The sequence below is a fragment of the Thamnophis sirtalis genome, unplaced genomic scaffold, assembly GCF_051295495.1.
Source record: "Thamnophis sirtalis isolate CommonGarterSnake01/CBP01778 unplaced genomic scaffold, rThaSir2_p1.2 scaffold_12, whole genome shotgun sequence".
Taxonomy (NCBI): domain Eukaryota; kingdom Metazoa; phylum Chordata; class Lepidosauria; order Squamata; family Natricidae; genus Thamnophis; species Thamnophis sirtalis.
The window spans coordinates 33,987,146-34,006,051 of NW_028261392.1; the positions used below are offsets into that span (position 1 = coordinate 33,987,146).

Consider the following 18,906-nt stretch of genomic DNA (forward strand, 5'->3'; position numbering starts at 1 on the left):
CCACAACAATTTTTAAATGAACTCTATGACATATTACTTCAAACCGAAAGGCATTAGGTTCTGTAGAGCTATATTGCTGTCCTTGCACAACGGAGCATATAAATGTGAATGATACATAAATGAACAGAACAGCAGGACTAATAACTTGTAACTGCTGCCACCAGGATAGTGAACATTCATGAATGGAGGGTAAAGTTAAAATACTTGGGGGAAGGACCACATGCATTACAAAGCACAAGAAATCATGCAACATAATAGCTTGGCTGTCAAAATATATCTTCAGTTCAGTCTCTCTCACATCCCTACTTACTTTCCCACACATTCCACAAGTGACTTGCAACAGATGGTAAAATATGCAATATACAGTTTGAAACTGTATACTGCATTTTCTTACAAATCAAATACACACAATTGTACTATAGGTAAAGAAAAAATAATTTAGTACTTTTCCATATAACTCCAAATCCATTAATATCACAGTATACAATATATACAGTATATAAACAAAGGGAAAGTACTAAAAAGAGAACACTGAAGGCCAGGGCTGAAGTCTACAGTAAATTTCTCAATAAACAGCAAGTCTATGACCCAGATCCATGTAAGCATCTCATGGTCTTCAACACACTATTATCTATATACTACTAAAACTCTCCTGTCTCTTTGTAACTTTCCATTTGGTAAACAATGCATCATAGGACAACAGTTTCTGAATCATGTACCTCAAATGGGCTAATTTAATAAATGTGTCCAAAATCTGGGAGACATTAGTGGGATTGAAATTTGGCAAAGTTGTGGCCGTATCAGCACTGCTACACCATTGCCATCAGCCACAGTAATGTGATTGTCATTTCTGACTACATTTCCCAGGGACATGTGTGGAGGGAAGGGAAGATAGGAGGGTTATATCCCCACCCTCTTTCTTTCCTCCGTCTGGCCGCTATGCCCAATCAGCTGGCGGCAAGGCCCAACAGGAAGCAGGGATTGGCTGCTTTGGACCCAAGGCTGAATCTGACAGCAGTGGGCAGCAAGTGAAGGAAAACTGCAGGTAGGGCTAGCTGGGGGAGTCCAACATTTGAAGAGGAGATCTTGAGGACATACCAGTTGGGGAGCAGAGATACAGTTTTCCTCGTGCATTTCCTAACAACGTAGCAGGTAGTTCCGTGGGTCAGCAGAGGAGAGGAAAAGCCTCCACCAGGTTTCTGCTAAGGGAGCATAGTCTGTATTGTATGGCAAATAAGGATAACCCAACAGGTCACATTGTATAGTTATTTTTTTAAGTGTATCAAAATCTCAGTAATATAAAAAGTAATATAAAAACCCCACAATTTGACTGATTTTCCACACAACATACTTAGCAAAGTTCTCTTCAAAGCCAAATTAGTGTTTAGAAGCCACAGCTAACTGGGACTGTTTTGACACTTCTCACAATTTCAGGAGGTTTTCCTGCTATAGAAAGAATTGGCAGAGTGTAGTAATAACATAATTTTCTTAAGAATAGCCTACATAGATGAGATTGTAAAATGTAGAAGTGAAATGCAGCGAAACTATTATATGCACAAAGATGGAAGACTAAAAGCACCAATAATGAAGTAATGGCTGCCAAGATCATTATAGGGGAGATGGATGGCATAAACATTTAATTAATAAATAAAAATACGTAAGATGCATAGATATTCTGCCAGTTTGGACCGGTTCACTGGAACTGGTAGTGGAAATCGCGAGTGGGTCTGTCCACCCGCCCCGGCTCTATGCCGTCACATTTAGGCACTTTGTTTAGCCAAAGTGCATGCGCAGTAGGTTGAGCGCATGCACAGACAGGGTAGGGATACCACCTGATAAGATGGCTCAGTTAGCAGAAATGGACAAATTCACTTGTTGGATCAAGGAGGGAACTCCTTGATCCAACTCCTTTTATAAAAGGCTGAAAACCTCTGACAATTTTTTTTACTGAAAATAGATTAAAATGAACTGCTGATTTTGGGATTTATTGATTAAAAACATTGTTTATGGAGGAAACAGAGTTTGTAGAAGGGCAGAGAAGTTAATTACTATGTAACTGCCACAAATATTTGAAATAGTTTCTTTCAAAATGGTAGCTGTATTAAAATTCAGAAATATTTGCAACCATAAATTGATCCAGAAAGATATTTATACAACGTCTGTACACAGGTCATAAAAAACAAATTTAAACATATCCATAAGTAATTGTTCATAAAAATTGTAATTTCAAAGTTTTTTCAACCAAATGATAAGATTTAATTCAACAATTCTATATTATACTTAGCAAACGTACCTATTTACACTTCAATTTGAGAAAATTATGTTTCTGCAATAATGCTAAATAAATATTTAACCAACTATTAGATTCACGGAAGCATTCTTCCCAGACCTGTTTTTTTCTAGATTTAAAAATATTTAATATTTTAATTATTTTTTTCTTTAAGTACAAGGAAGAAATTTTCTCAGATAAATGTTTAAATGGTCTACTTTTTACTATTGCATCTTAAGCAATACAGAGAAAAAAGTTCCTGCTTCAAATTAATGAGCAGAGATTTCAGTATTCCTTCAGTCTTAACAATACTAAGGAACTACATAGTAAAAAGGTGAAAAAAAACAGCAGAATTGCAAAGAACTGCAAATCAGTATTTTGTATTCCTGAAGACATATTATGGGAGATGCATTGCATCATTATTATATCTTCTCAAGAGATTTGATAAGAGTACAACAATAATGTGTCCACCCTTTAAAATCAAAACTGTTATTTCCATATTGGTGCATTTCTACATAGATTTCAGACAGAAATATTCCTCAATTATTAAGAAGTTAGCATATGAATAAAACATTCCCTTTACCCATATTAATTTATTTTGTAAGGATGCCAGAGATAAACTGTAGAGACAAAATGCCATATACCAAGATTGGATTAACTTTATGTCACAATAAAAATTCTTTAGAATTCCAGTTTTTTCACAAAGGAGGTACGTGTGAAAATGCATTAAGTGTATTCATTCCTATTTAGAGTAAGCTGTCAAAAAGACTGATGAAATTCTAGAAGAGTCCTTCCTGAGAGTGGTGGATTTTTATTTTTTTTTACAAAATAGGACATATAGGTTCATCATTTTAACAAAAAGTCGTAAGAACAAAGTCTGGCTTGTTATGAACAGCAGCAGCTACAGACTGACATATAATAATTAATCAATCAATCCACAAACAGAATTGTTCTAGGCTGTTTAACCATCTCAGCTGCAAGAGGAGCCAAGGATATTCAGAAGGCACCCCAATTATGGTGAATCAATGCTTTAAAATTTTATTACTCAGTTAAAATCCCTTTAATCTATTAACAACTCTAAAAACAAAGTGGGATAAAGAAAAAAAGTGTGCATATTTACCATAAGCTGCCATATATTTATCTCAGCCTATGGTTCATTTCACAAACATTAAACGAAGTTGGCCTTGAAAACCAAATAGAACCACTTCAAAAGTTTTTTATCTAGCTCCTTTAGCAGTTTATCCTGGAAGACTCCCATGACTAGCACTATAAAATTCTAAATTTAAAAAGGGGAAATATTTACACATGATTCTTATATTCAAACAGTAATATATAAAAATTTTAAAAAAATACTAAATACGGTTATAAAAATTCATTTTAAGAAATGTAATGTTGTACTAGGAAATCAAGAAACTATCAATCATTTCATTAATAGCAAATATTTTAATAAAAAGTGTTACTGGGTTTAAGGATCATACTGTCAGTCAGAGCTCAGATGTTTTAACTGTTTTAACATTGGCAATTAAGTTTTATTTTCATTGTTGCTTGTTTTTTAACTGTGTTAAGTTATTCAAAAACAGTATGGCAAAATAGGCAGCTATATACATTTAATAAAAACATTTCATTTTAATTAATTTGTATTAAATAAGTTTTTAAAAAGAAAAACAATACAATTTAAAGAGAAAAAGAAAAGTAAATGAAAAGTAATCAGTAAACTGAAGAAAATAAAAGAAAGAAAAATAAGGTGGCTTACGATCTTTTTTAGAGCAAATATAAATGCATTTAGATTTTATCTTCTCCAACGTTATAGATGGCTCCATTCTTTGCATACATATCCTTTCTTATTAGTATCAAACCCATAAATCATGAATTTATTTTTTCTGTTATAAGCAAAAAGTCCATAAAAGACTTCCAGTTACTTACATATGTAGTTATGGTCTTTTCTTTAGTCAAACAGAATAAAAGAAATTTTTAAATGTTTTGCAGGTTTGAAAGATTTTAGCTAACTTCTTCCAGTTCTTATATATAACTGGCCAATTTTTCTCTGCAATGTGTTATTCTGCTAGAAGAAACCAGGTTTCATGCCTATCTTTATGACATCCAACAACCAAAACTTCTCAAATATACAGATTTTGCAAGGACTTATTGAAGGACTCAAAAATATTGCTAACAAAGAAATTGTGAATACCTCCCAACCAACAACAGAACATCAGAAACTATCTAGCATTGGACTACATTTAACTCAGAATTGGCAGAATGTAGTTATGGACTCATTATTTTAGATGTTATAGTTAAACATCAGACAACAGATTAGCTCTAACACTCCTAGAGAACACCAGTAGTTCTAAATGCAGCTTTACCTTATACTGGTAATGGTGAACCTTTTCGGCACCGAGTGCCATGCTCGTCTGGACCCCAACCTGGAAGAGGAGCTGCCCAGGGAGCATGGATGTACCCTAAAATGAACTTCCAGTTTTTGGCATCCACCTGTCAGCTACTCTTACAGGCTTCAATAATCAGCTGGCCGGAGCGCATGCTCACGCAGGAAAACAGAAGACCAGCTCTTCCAGTTTCCAACACTGCCACATGCATAAAAGCCAGCTGATCGTTGTACGCATATGTGCCAGAAACCCAGAAGAGGAACTTGCGATGCCTCATATGCCAGGCGACATGGCTCTGTGTGCCACTTCGGACACACGTGCCATAGGCTTGCCATCATGACTTTATGCTGTTATTTCAACAACCTTTTATTAAATCTAGTGAGGCATTAAATCTTGTCCTCATATTAGGGACATGAAGGAAAAACTGCCCTCAAGTTGTGGTGACTACAATGATACTCTATGTAGTTTTACAGAACATAGGATCACTCCATATAACCTGCAGGCTTACCTTGCTTAAGATGTATTTTCAGCCCTACTGAAAATTTTTGGATTTCTTGTTCTGGCATGCATAATTTAAATCTTTTTAGCATTGTTTAAATTCCATGAACCTCTTAAAACAATGAAAGGTGTGCCCTTGTAAACATATTTGATTAAGGCAAAATCCCCCCTGTGTCAGGCTTGACATCAATGATTTTATGGGCCCCTCCTGCTAAGTCTCTTGGTAACAATATAAAAAGGGGTTTTCAGTGTTTTTTCCCAAATGCTTGCTCAACTTCCCACTCTAAACTACAGCTGTGGATTTTTCTGGTGGTATCAGGTCCAGGTTCTACTCAGGTTATCTCTGTTTTAGCTCCCTAGAGATCAACCAAGACTGGCTAGATGCAACAAACATTGTAACATTGCATAAAACTTTTTGGTACTACTGTACTGATTATTAACTATAATAATACTCTTAAATGGAGGCCTTAAGTTGCTTTGTTGTTGTTGTTCATAAATCTATATTTGGAAAGTAAGTTTTGAATCTTGGTATGGTAGAACCTCTGGTCACGACCATAATTCGTTCCATAGCTTTGGTCACAAACCAATTTGGTTGTGATCTGAACCTAATTTTGGAAATTTGGTGCTTACAAAAAAATGGTGCAGAAGGGAAAATCGGCCGTGGGAGGGATGTGAATTTTTTGGCAGAACCCAATTGGTCGTGGTCAGAAGCGTTTGTGACCAGAGGTTCTACTGCATAAGGAATCATTCGTAGAATAAAGCTGAGTCAATGTTTGAGAAGTTAACATCATACTTAAAAAGAATTTCCAAGGAAAATTAACCAGGAATTAACTAATAAAACACCCTATTCTGCTAAAGACCTATAATAGGTATTCCTCTAGCATTCTTTGTCTATAAATTCAGAATTGTAAATAGGGCAATTCTCCTTTATTCAACACAAAATATAGCATTAATTCAAAACTGAATTCCTAATTTGGTACAGTATATTATAATAACATTTGCAAAATAAATACCTATACCAGAGATCTCCATATACCTTTCTTAGCACATGATCAAACAGTGACAAACATTTTTTCCCAGCACAGCTGACACTAACTATTTAATTACCCATATTGTTAGAAAGCTAAACCACTTTCAGGAGCGTATATAATTGAATAAATTTTATTTTCTAACTGAATTATAGAGTTGAATCCATTCCTGAATCTGGAGAGTTTCCAGATTAAAAAACTCATTTTTAAAAATTGTACTTTTGTTCCATTAATGATATATGTAGATTTATTTAAAAAAACATAGAACATATAGGGAAGGGGGGGGCTACAAAAATTATAATATTGGTATTATTCTTTGGGTAATAGCTATTTATTCAAATGGCAAGACAGTTTTCCCTCTAAGTCAGAATTAATATAAGACAAAGAGAAAAAAAAAGAAATTTATTCTGGAGTGACACATCAGACTAAAATGTGTAGTTGGTTTTAAGCATTTTGGTTTAGTAATCTACAAATAGTTTAACAGTTAAACTTTAATGTGTGAATCCATTTAATGTTTATTCATATATGCAGCTTTAAGCAAGGTGTTTAAACATAATCTCATATTACTATATAAGGAAGTATTAAGTGTTCTAAATATTATTTAGAACTTAAAATTGTTTTACATCTTTTCCACAGTTGTTGGACAATATTCATTTATTACTGAACAAGTAGCTAAAGGTTTTAAAATATGAACTGGATTGTTTATTATTTCCCTGTTGCCTTTTTCTGAAAAGTTACAACACATAGGTCTGTAACTATTCTTAAAACAAAAGCAATCCCTAATATGTCTGTGTTCTAATACAAACATCATATATACTTTCCACAATAGTTTCATCTAAGTTTACAGTCGATTTTTAATACTGCAAGCAGATTTGTACAGTCCAGTTTAGATAATAGTCAATTTGCATTATTTTTAGATTCCAAATTTGCAAATTTATTTACTTGCTAAAATTTATGTGTAATTGCAAAATCAACAATCACAGAACTGTCATTCACACACAGTAAGAAAAGTGAAAAATTTGAGTTATCCAACAAACACATTCCCATCTGAGATTTTGGTATTCACTAATTCAGTGTTCATGGTGATTTTACAGAATGTTAATTTCCATAAATAACAAGAATCCTCTGTACCTCAATTTCTGGCACAATCAGAAATGATCATTCTCTATCACTATCCCATAATGACCCTGCTTTCCAACGAGCATTTACTTGATCCCATGTGCACATCCAGGAAGAGACAGAGCTCCTTCACAATACTTGTGGAATTGTCCACAAATAAAGAGAGAATGCCCATACTTAATATGCAGCCCTTTAAGCCTACTTCTGCACACCTTTGTATTTTAAATTTTTTACCTGTCTCTTTTTCAGATTCTCTTCAATTTCATCCAACCCTAATATTTTCTTTCCTTTCTTCTTTTCAACCCCTATGGTTTTTCTCCAAATAATTATTGCTTTTCATTCATTCACGCTCTACAACCCATCCTTCTTAATATACTGGTCACTCATATTTATATTTAATTCACTCAGCACCCGTATCTCTTTATCTCTCTTTCTTATTTTAATACATTCATTTATTAAGAATTCCATACTAAACTGAATATATTTTTATCTTTCGCCTAACATCTAATAAAGAACCACACATCCATCTGGATTTCTTTCAATTCATTCTTCTTAACTGACCGCATACCACCTATTATCTTTGTAACAGCATATCTTAACATTTCTCTGTATAAATTGGTGCAGAAAGTCATCTAGGGGACCTTCACTTTATTTCTGCTTTGATCAGAAATTCTTTACACCCTATATACAATATTAAGTGCTTTTGTGCTTTATCACTGTCATATGGGGAAGCACAAAAGTATTAAAAACATCCTACAAAGCATGCTGTATTAAATAATACACTTCCATACAACACATTATTTAGATATATAAAATAAATGTACTTTAGCTAAAGGCTACTACTTTTATTTTTATATAACTGTTACTCAGTTTTTCTCTTAGCTACTTAATACAAGGATTTGAAAGAAATTCCTTTAGAAAAGAAAAGAAAAAGTTGGAAAAAGTTCCTAAATACTGTGGAAAGGATAACCATAGCATCAACATAACACAGGAGTGTCAAACTGGTGGCCCACAAGCCAGATTTCCACAAAGACAAAAAATAGCAGTTAGACTTATATACCGCTTCATAGGGCTTTCAGCCCTCTCTAAGCGGTTTACAGAGTCAGCATATCGCCCCCACAGTCTGGGTTCTCATTTCACCCACCTCGGAAGGATGGAAGGCTGAGTCAACCTTGAGCCGGTGAGATTAGAACCGCTGAACTGCAGATAGCAGTCAGCTGAAGTGGCCTGCAGTACTGCACCCTAACCACTGCGCCACCTCGGCTCTCAAATGTTGTGATATGTTGCGATACGTCACATGACACTATCGAGTTTGACACCGGTGACATAGCAGGTCTATCTGCTAACACTGGATGATAAAATTCATGTGTTTACTCTAGGTTCTTACTCTTTATGTATAAGTTGTAAGTATTCATTCAATTTTCCCCATCAGATGCAACTGATACATTAATTTTAGGTCCAATTAGTGACTAGCATTAGAAAATGTAATCTGAGGTGAAGATTGACTTCAAATTCTTAGAGTTTTCATGTAAAAACACATGTATATTCACATCCCCAACAGCACCCCTCCTTAATATCACAATATTTTTTATTTATTCCATAAATATTTTAAACAACTAGAGTAAATGTTTTCCAAAATTGGCATGACACATGGCAAAGTATGGCTGGGAAATTCTGAGAGTTGAAAGCCATATATTTTCAAATTGCCAACTTTAAAAAACACTGAGCTAGGGAAACATCATAGGTAAATGTAAAGGTTCCGTGTACGTGCATGCTAGTTGTTTCCAGCTGTAGAGGTGGTGCTCATCTCCATTTCTAAGCCAAAGAGACAGTGCTGTCTGTAGACACCTGTGTGGTCATGTGGCCAGCATGACTAAACGCCGAAGACACATGGAGCACTGTTACCTTCCCACCAAAATGGTCCCTATTTTTCTACTTGCATTTTTTACGTGCGATCCTTGTTTAATTTTACTCAATGCCAAACTATTCTGTTTATTCACAGGTATACTCTACCTCCATCATATACTACTCTTATCCATGAGGCAACCACCATTCTCTCCTATTGCATGCAATAATTCAAGGTTGTTTCTTTTAACATACACATTTTCTAAAGCAACCTAAATTCATACTCATGGTTTTCTTAATTACCTTTTGAAGAGCAAAAATCAGGTCTATACTTCCTTTATCTTGCATAAAGCAGCATTGACTTCCTAATGATTCATATTTTAACATTTCTCCATCAGTGCCATATATTCCACCATATTATTTTTCATTATTATTCTTTACATTTAGCATTTTCTTCTTTTTTCTTATAGAAATTGACATTCCTTATTTTAATTGCACTCTTTATAATATCACTATCATTTACATAGACATTTCTAAAATGGGCATTCCAACATCACCTCACTTCATTTTCAACCTAATTCATTTCATACCTTTTATTTTTAATTACATTAAATCTACTGGAGGTTCCCTGCTTAGACCTAGTTTTCAAAACAAATTTTCTTTTCCATAAAAACTGTTACACACTTATTCTGCTTCTTATAATTATTTTCATTCAGTTCCAAGTATTTTCCATATCATCCTTCTTAATATTTACTTTTTACATTATGTTTGGAGATTAATCTATCTTTCTAATACTTTTTAATAAAGGCCTATATTTTCCTTCCTGTAATTATTCTACTATAGAATAATAGTGCATTCACTTATTTTCTATTTGTCCATTCTCATTTTTCCCAAGGCCCTCTCTTAATAACATCAAATAATGGTCTCTTCCATATTCAAAACCATTTCATCAGTCCATCAATTTTCTTATTCATTTTAAGCAGTCAAGCAATCATGCTTTTTGATTAATTATTTTTCCAGGTACATAAGTAGTGTTCTGGCTAAATGTATGTATTTGCAAAAAACATTTTTTTCTAACAAATATATCTTTTCCCGTCACCATATTCATTCACATTGGTTCTCAAAAGGTTGTGTTCATTTCTCTGCATTCACTCATACCATTCTGTCACCCATCATTTTCCCCCTGATATAGTAAATCAGAATGTTGTAACAATTTTCTCTAAAACTCATCTTAAATCATTTTATTATCACTGCCCATGTATAATATGCAAATACAGCCATTTTGGATTTCTACTTTTATGGGCACTCTATATCATGCCAACTTTAAATAATACCAACATTCTCCTATATAGTTTAACAGTTAATCATAATTAGGTACCCACATTAACTTCCCTGCATGTATTCATCAATTCTAGACCATAACATCAGGTTTCCAGCATTAATATATAATGCATCCTTTCTCTTTCTTTTAGTTTCAATAGTTACCTATTTTATTTTCACTCATGTGTTAATTTATGTCTTTACCATTTACTCCTCTTAACTTTCAAGTCACAACCTTACATATGCATCATCAGATATTATTACCAATACAATTTCCAAACACCCATCATGGTTTTTGTCAACAAAAAGTTTCATATACCGTGTTTCCCCGAAAATACGACAGGGTCTTATTTTCTTTTACCTACAAAATATGACTTGGGCTTTATTATGGGGGGAGGATTTATTGTTTTGGGGTTGCCTGGTGGCTGCTCTCTTACAAGCGGACTCCAAAGACACAGCCTCATGGGCGAATGGCTGTGTTGCGCTGTCGCAGCAGTGCAATACGACAGCCATGAAGTGACCACATGGCAAACCCCCTTTGCAGCCAGGCAGAGCACCACTCACCAACCCAGTAATATCCCAAAGGCGCTAAGCCACATGGTGCTCTGCCTGGCTGGAAAGAGAGGTTGCACGAGCACTCGTTCTGCCTCCAGCTTGCGCGCCTCCCTGCCTCCCCATGCCCAACTCTCCCTGCAGGGCTGGGCCATGGCACCGTTGCCACTGCCATCATGCTTCAAGCACAACCCATTTACAAACTCGGGAAATCTGCTGCCGACTCTTCCGGGAGCAGCCGCTCTCGGACTACACTCTATGGTTGTGGGCTAGCTGTTGAAAGACCCCACAACCAGTGTAGTCCCAGAGCGGCTGCTGCCGGAAGAGTAGGCAGCAGATTTCCCGAGTTTGTAAATGGGTTGTGCTCGGAGCATGGCAGCGGCGGTGGCAGCGGAGTGCGACGCCCTGGCCCAGCCCTGCAGGGAGAGTTGGGCATGGTGAGGCAGGGAGGCCTTTGGGTGAGTGGTGCACTGCCCGGCTGGAAAGGGACGTTGAGAGCAGCTACCCGGCAACCCCCCACTCCAGCTGGGCACAGTGCCACCCACCAACCTAGCAGTATCTCAAAGGCGTCAAACAATGTGAGTGCCTTTGGCCCCCCTTCCCCCGGCTCCTGCGGCTTTGTGCCTTCGGGATATCGCTAGGTTGCTGAGTGGCGCTCTGCCTGGCTGGAGGGGGGATTGTCCAGGGGGCTTATTATTGGGGAGGGGTGTATATTTTTGCCCACAGGAAAGATATGGCATGGTCTTATTATCAGGACATATCGTAATTTTGGGGAAACACAGTACTTTTTATGAATACAGAAAAGATGAAGGCTAAACTACCAACCATAGTTTCATCTATGGCATACATACTATTTGTTGCCAAATAGTAAGGACAATATTGAGGATGCTGGAAACAGAACCAAATATCAGTTTTATCCCTTGTATGAGCATGCAACTCTATCAGGCTTGAGCCATAGAAAATTGCCCTCATTCTATCAACTAGGAGATATATGCATTTTACATACACATATTTAAGATTTAAGCTAGAAATATTAGCTTGATGCATCTAAGCCATTCTGCTTATCTGTGGAAGTAAACAACATCTCAGAAAAGCATATGAATGTATGTATTAGGTGGAAAGGATGTTAAGCATACTTTTTTTCCCCATTATGGTTTAGCATAGCTCTCCCTCCTACAAGGCTCCTGCACTCAATCATGCAACAGGTAACACATGTTTGTTGATATTGTAAGTGTCGAATGTGGGAAAATAGGTAGAAAATACTTCAAATGTAAGCTTTTGCACACAATCCTCTGAAAATTTCACTTAAACTGGACAACTACTCAACCATATTACAGACATTTTCAATTTCAAGCTGTTGTATTTTCTGGTACCAAAAGTTACCACCTACTAAGAACTACAGTAAAAATACATGAAAATGACACCAAATTTGGGGAAGCTTCTTAAAGGAGAAAATGATTTACTAACTGGCAATGGCCATGTTTAAATAAACATTGTACATTGAAACACTGAACACTAGAAACATTGTTTATCTACCTAAAAAGAAACATCTATTACAATATTGAGGAACACCTATTAGCCAACTCTATTTTAAAAAAATAAACAATATTAAATATAGACATGGCGATATCAGTAACTTCAAAATTGCGTATATGTAATTTCTAATAATTCCAAGTGTGGCTAGACATGTTAGTATACTGTAACAAAAACAAGGAGTTATGTGGTGTCTTAAAGACTAACAATTTTATTGGAAAAGAAGCTTTTGTGGATTACAACCACTTCATCACTATGTATGAAATATTATTTAGAACAGAAAGAATACCACAGTTGGGAGAAAGATGAACAAAAGAGAAATGTAGGCAGAATGTTTAACATATAGCAGCAGCAGCGGAGTAAACAGCAGAATTCTTATCCCAGAGTAAAGGATAAAGACTTCACTGAAGTAGAATGTACAGTAAAAAATATTTTGTCAAGTATAATATCTCAAGCTGTTCAAAGTATTTTCACACACAACTGGTTTCCCCATTACATCCCTTTCCAGAAACACAGGGAACATGCATAATTTATACGTGCTCTTGAAATGCTGAAATATGAATAAAGTAAAAGAAGCCTTCACAACAGACTATCTCACAAGGGTTCTAGAGAGCAGCAGTATGAGTCCATTCCCAATTATAAGGGCACATTTCCTGTGGTATTCAAGTCTACTATTGCCTGTTATTTCCTAATCATTAGCTTTTGCTGGGGTCTTTGAACAGACATGGGAAATATTTACAGCAGCTGTTTGTAAAGGACACTTGTTTTTCCAGTGCCTCACTTTTATTTCAGTGCTTTACAGGAGGAAAGTTGTTGGATATATACTTTCTTCAGCTGTCTTTTACACATTAGCATTGTCAAACTGGTTTTTCCAACAACAAAAACACATATTTAGAAACTCAATTCCACATGATAAAAGGCTAATAAGCCAAAATAAAGATTTCCCACAGTAGGTAGGTAGGTAGTAATTAGGTAGGTAAGTAGGGAGGGAGGGAGGGAGAGAGGGAGGGAGAGGAAGAGGGGGGGAGAGAGAGAGAGAGAGAGAGAGAGAGAGAGGACAGACAGACAGACAGACAAGATACTTTGTGAAAAATATAATTTATCACATGTCTGTAACAAAGCAAACAGCAAGTTGACTGCCAGCAAGCAAACACTTGTTTTGTAAAATACCACCAGTCACCAACTCAATTCATGTGGGTTTTTCATACTTACTCTCATGAAGATACCATAAGTGAAATCCTATCTCTTAGATTAACAACCAGAAGTAAAACCCACGAAGTTCATCACTTAACATATATTAAAACTATTTATTAATGCATCTTAGTTAAAAATATAAATAAATCACAAGAATTATAAAGCAATAAGCTTTAATACCATGAATAATCTAAATCTTTTAAAAGTACAGGATTTTGTTTATGATGTATGATAAAGCATTGGTGAATTGGCACTCTTTTTTAGAATTTTTTCTACAAGTTTCTATTTTATTACAACACATAAGAACCTAGACAATCCTTCTACTAAATCCAAATAATCATTAATTCAAATGCCCTAAATTATGCTCCAAGCATAATTCATTTATTTTGAGGCTTCACATTTCTTTTGTTCTATTGCTTCTCAAAGAACAATCAGGGCACCCAATTCATTAGAAAATACATCCCTGGTATTGCTGCTCCTTATTCTGCAATAAGAACATGAATGCTTGTGAGCAAGTCTGAACATGCCATTCAGCTGAGAACCAGTTGACCTCAGATTGATAAAGAGGATTTACTCACCCTATTCTAACACTATCCTGCTTTCTAGAAAAAATGTTTTAATTTGTACACCACATCAGCTAATCATTCACATCAATTAAACTTCAAAACAAAGCTTCCACAAAGGGCTCAAAACTATGGTTTTTATCTAAACTGAATTTATATGGAAAAGAATTAACTGTAAAAGTAAAGAAACGATGACTCTCTTCTTTCTACTTTAGCTCAAGCAGTCTTGGAAAAGAACAAGACAATCCATTATTTACACTTCAGAGTAGCCAGCCTTCTTCATTATGTTAAACACTAAAGGCTATATTCAGTGTTATATGAATGGTTTTCTAATAGAACAACTGGAATTCTTGCAAATTCCCAAATCTCTTTCTGAGAGTCACTCCATTTGATGTAGCAAATATTTTTTTTTGGGGGGGGGGAGAAATTTTTCTCCTTGTTATCAGCAGCCTTCACTGGGGAAGGCTTGCTAAGGCTTGATAGCTGGGGAATCCTGGAGTTGTAGTTCCACCTCTGGAAGAACATATGATTCTTGTCTTTATACCCTGGTGTTTTGTAGAGAATGTAAGGAATAAATAAGTGGTTTCCATCCACAGCAACTTTGAGCATGAGGAATTCAACTGCTAGAATTATTAGAATGGCCATGCTGACTAGGAAATTCTGGAAGTTGGGGGCCATACATCTTAAAGTTGCTCAAGTTGGGAAACACATTTACTCCATAAAACTCATTTGTAAAGTCACACTGACACATTGTATTAAGCTATAAAATGATTTGGTTGCCTTTTATATACTGTTTGAAGCAAACATTAGTTTATACTGCATAAGCCCAGTCAACTATGGGGTCAAGCCAAAGGCAAATAATAAATCAGGATTTAGCAAGCTATAGTTTAGCCGAAAATGTCAGCTTAATTTCTGTTTGGTCTGAACATCTTATACAACCTGCTAAGGTTTATTATGCAGCTTTGTTGCCAACTCTTTAGAAAAATACCCATAAAAAAAGGACATTAAATGTTAACTATAACCACACATTATAAACTTATCTTTCTTGCTGCTCCACATCTTAGACTAGAGCAATCTACAAGGAAGAAATGATGACTGAAAAGTTTCATCAAGTAACTGCTCTGTAATGCCCCATCTTCAGCATCCCTATGGCTAACACAAGGCACACTATTTTAGATACAAGTACAAACGGAGTCCTTCGGGATTGGGCGGCATATAAATGTGTCTAATAAATAAATAAATAAACAAACAAACAAACTAGGGAAAAATTCAATCAATTGGTGCTCCTTCAAAAAAAGGCATTAAAATTGTCACTGAAAATTTGTGCATATAATAAGAGAGAATCAAACCATTTTGATCCCATTGTAATATTACCAAAATCAAAATAACCTATCAGAAGAATTATACTAGTTTATATAACTGTCTTCTTTCAAGGTGCAGATATTTATGCAGTTTGTTCATACTAGGTCTAGCAGTGTTTAGGTACCACCAGTACTTCCATTTCATGAAAAACTTTGCAACTCAAACCAAAGTATTTCAATCAACCTTCTGCCAACTCCAAAGTGTACTAATTAGCTTGCAATATTTTAAGATTAAATTATGGCTATTGCATGATTTGAATTAATTGATGGTGAGGTATACATTCATACAACTGAACTCCATTCTGGGGAATGGGAGGCAGAAAAAGACACACCCAAGATGATGTAACCTTCAGAAGCAATAACAATGCAGAAAAATGAGACAAAACCAGGTATCAAAAGGTCACCTATAAATCAGTTTCAGAATCAGACTCATAGTGATTCATTCAATCCCTACATAGGCCTAGTTCTTTTTGTCTAAAACAAGGCCAGACCAATTCAGCTTACTGCAATGTTTTTACAATTGCAAACAGTATACCAATCCATACAGCAATAACAATCAGATATGAGGATGATCTACAAGTACATGTCAAAAACTACTTGTACACAATCATGCATCTTTTCTGCTGTATACCTAGAGATGAAAATCAATGACTGATGAACAACAGTTCTTAAGATGTGCAACACAGCACAAGAAATACATTTTTTGTTACTTCCTCAAATTAATTCAAATTCTTTTATATAAACAAAACCTGGCTGATGTTTCACTCCCATAACAATGTGCATTGGAAAACTTAGTCATATAGGTGACTAAACATTACACAGCCCATGATATTGCAGTATTTGTTTCCTCTAAAAGGGGTTATATCTTGAAGACTTTCACAGCAACTTATCTTACCCATGTTTGTATATATTTGTGTGTGTGTGTGTGTGTTGTGTCATCGTCCCCCCAATTTCATCTACTTGTCAAACAGGTTGTTCCAGAAATTTTGATTTTCTGCTTTCCAGCCTGAGAATAACCTTTCCTACTTTTTTCCCCACTTTCACCCCACCCTTTTCATCCACACCCTCTTATAGAGGTAACACTGAAGACAGTATTGTGCCAGCTTCCACACACCTTAACAAATTCATAACAAAGAAAGCCAGCTGTTCTTTTTTCAAAAGCAAGGCTGTTTGATCATTTTTGATAATGACAGGAACAACCCCCCCCCCCCCCCCCCGTTTCTCCACTCCACTATCATCCCAGTGCACAGATAGGGAAAATACTACATGATAAAATAAAAGATAAAAAGAGTTTTGGTTTGTAACATAGGGGCAGCAAGCGTTAGTATCTTATGAACTTATAAACACAAATGGGTCCCTTGAAAACAAGGACAGGTGCTGATAATCCCTGTCACAAAGCCACAGGAAATGTATTTCTATTAACTTTTGTTCACAAAGCAAGGATGGCCCAACATCCTGGCTACTGTGAAAGAGAAACATGTACATGGTTTTTTTTAAAGAAGGGGGGAAAAAACCTTAACACAAACCTTATAAACTTGCCCGTATGTGCCATTTCCAACCACTTCCACCAGCTCAAAAATCCCAGCAGGATCCTACACAATAAAGGTGAGGAAAAATGAAAGGATGGTTGGGAGAGAAGGGGAAGTGGGGAGAAGAGAAGATATGATTGTTATCTTTAGGCAATTATTGCTGGATCCCCCAAATGCAAACAGTGGAGTGGATCGTTTAGCAGTGCAGTTGTTTCACCCTGTTTTTCTACGCACATGCCAATACATGCAAACAAAGGAAAGGAACCCAAGAGTGGACTCATCCTCCCCTCGCTTCTGCCCAGGGCACAAAATGGGAAGCCAACGAGCTAACTAGTAAAGGGCCTTTTTTTAAGGGTGTAATAACCCATCCCCCCTTATGACAGAGGCTTCTTCTCCCACCCACCCACCCCCCGCAATGTACAAGCCCAAGTCTTCCTCTCACCCTCCCTTCCTTCCCCCTCCGCCCCAACCCAGCTCCGAACAACAAAAGCCACGCCAGGGAAGACGTCGCCCGCTTTGTGTGGATAGCGGGAGACAAGACGGCCAAGGATCGTCTGCAAGCAGCCCTTTTCTCCCTTGCTTTCCCTTCCATCCTCACCGCCACCGCCACCCCTCGCCCCAAGTCACACTCACCCGCAAAGAGGAAAGGTCTATATCTCCCAGACTTTTTGCAGGAGAGTCATTCGCCATTTTTCCTTTTTGTTATTTTTCTTAACTATATAAATAAAGAGCCAAGCACTTGGCACGCCACGGTGAAAATATAAAGCGTCACCCGCTTGAAAACTACCCCCCCTCTCTGTCTGTCTCTTTCTGTGTCTGCCTCTCAGAAAGATCTTTTCTTTTCTTCTCTCTCTTTCTTTCTCTCTCTCTCTCCGCCCTTCCGTTTCTTGCTTTCTTCAGTCCGGGGTAAAACTCTTCTTCAATGGAGAGATGGAGATCCAGGAGGGCGGTGGAGGCTTCTGCTGCTGCTGCTGCTTTGCTCTACGGTGGAAGAGGAGACCGAGCAATGTAGGGCTACCGTGACTTCTTGGCTGCTTTAAATAGTTCCTTTTCGATCTCAGTTCGTGCGAAGGTCGCTCTGAAGCGGATTCACACCATCGGGAAGAAAAGAGCGGGCGCTCCCAAGAGGCGTCTCTTCCCAGGCAGCTACATCCAACATAAGAACCCAGAGCCGGCGGTGGGAGAAGAGCAGGCGGCGGCGGCTTTCATGCGCGCGCGCGCGCGCGCAGAGCAACTCGCACCCACCCGCCCACCGGAGCACGCGAACAATAAAACGCCACCCGGACACAGTCGCTCCCTGCCTTCCTCCGCCCCCCCACCCCCTCCCACCCCAATCGGTTCTCTTTCTGCTCCTCCTCCTGCTGCTGCTGCTGCGCCCTGAGCTCAGAGACACTGGTTTTTCCACGGGAGCTTCCTCCAGCGCTGGGAAAGGGGAAACAAAGCGAGCGCTGGGAGGGAAGAGGTGCGAAAGGATACAAAATAAACTCTCAAGTCAGAAAGGAAGCCAACAGCTCGCTCTTTCTTTCTCCGACAGGAAAACCCAGCGGAAACACACGCGCACCAAAGCACTTCTGGGTAAATGGAGGTTGGAGAGGGGGGGAGAAGGAGAAGAAGAAGGGGAGGGGGTGTCGTCTCTTGCTTTCAGGCAGAGGCTGCCTAGGGAAATCCCTTTTGGAGCGAATCTATCGATAGGCAATCAGGGTGTGGCACAGAA

The 18,906-nt window shown here is 37.2% G+C and overlaps 1 protein-coding gene across 6 annotated transcripts in view; it reads right to left on the reverse strand.

Moving 5' to 3' along the window:
* Window positions 1-18,401, reverse strand: part of MAP4K4 (mitogen-activated protein kinase kinase kinase kinase 4) — a 159,408-nt gene extending 141,007 nt beyond the window's left edge. For 2 of the 6 annotated variants that reach the window (XM_087726382.1, XM_087726379.1), the window contains exons 1-2: window positions 17,826-18,401; window positions 17,190-17,255 (exon numbers count right to left, since the gene is read on the reverse strand). In XM_087726382.1, coding sequence (XP_087582508.1) covers window positions 17,190-17,255; window positions 17,826-17,882 — 123 coding nt within the window. In that variant the 5' untranslated portion in view covers window positions 17,883-18,401. The remainder of the gene's footprint in view (window positions 1-17,189; window positions 17,256-17,825) is intronic. The other 4 variants (XM_087726385.1, XM_087726380.1, XM_087726381.1 and 1 more) reach the window with 3 other exon arrangements.
* Between the last annotated feature and the right edge of the window lie 505 nt (window positions 18,402-18,906).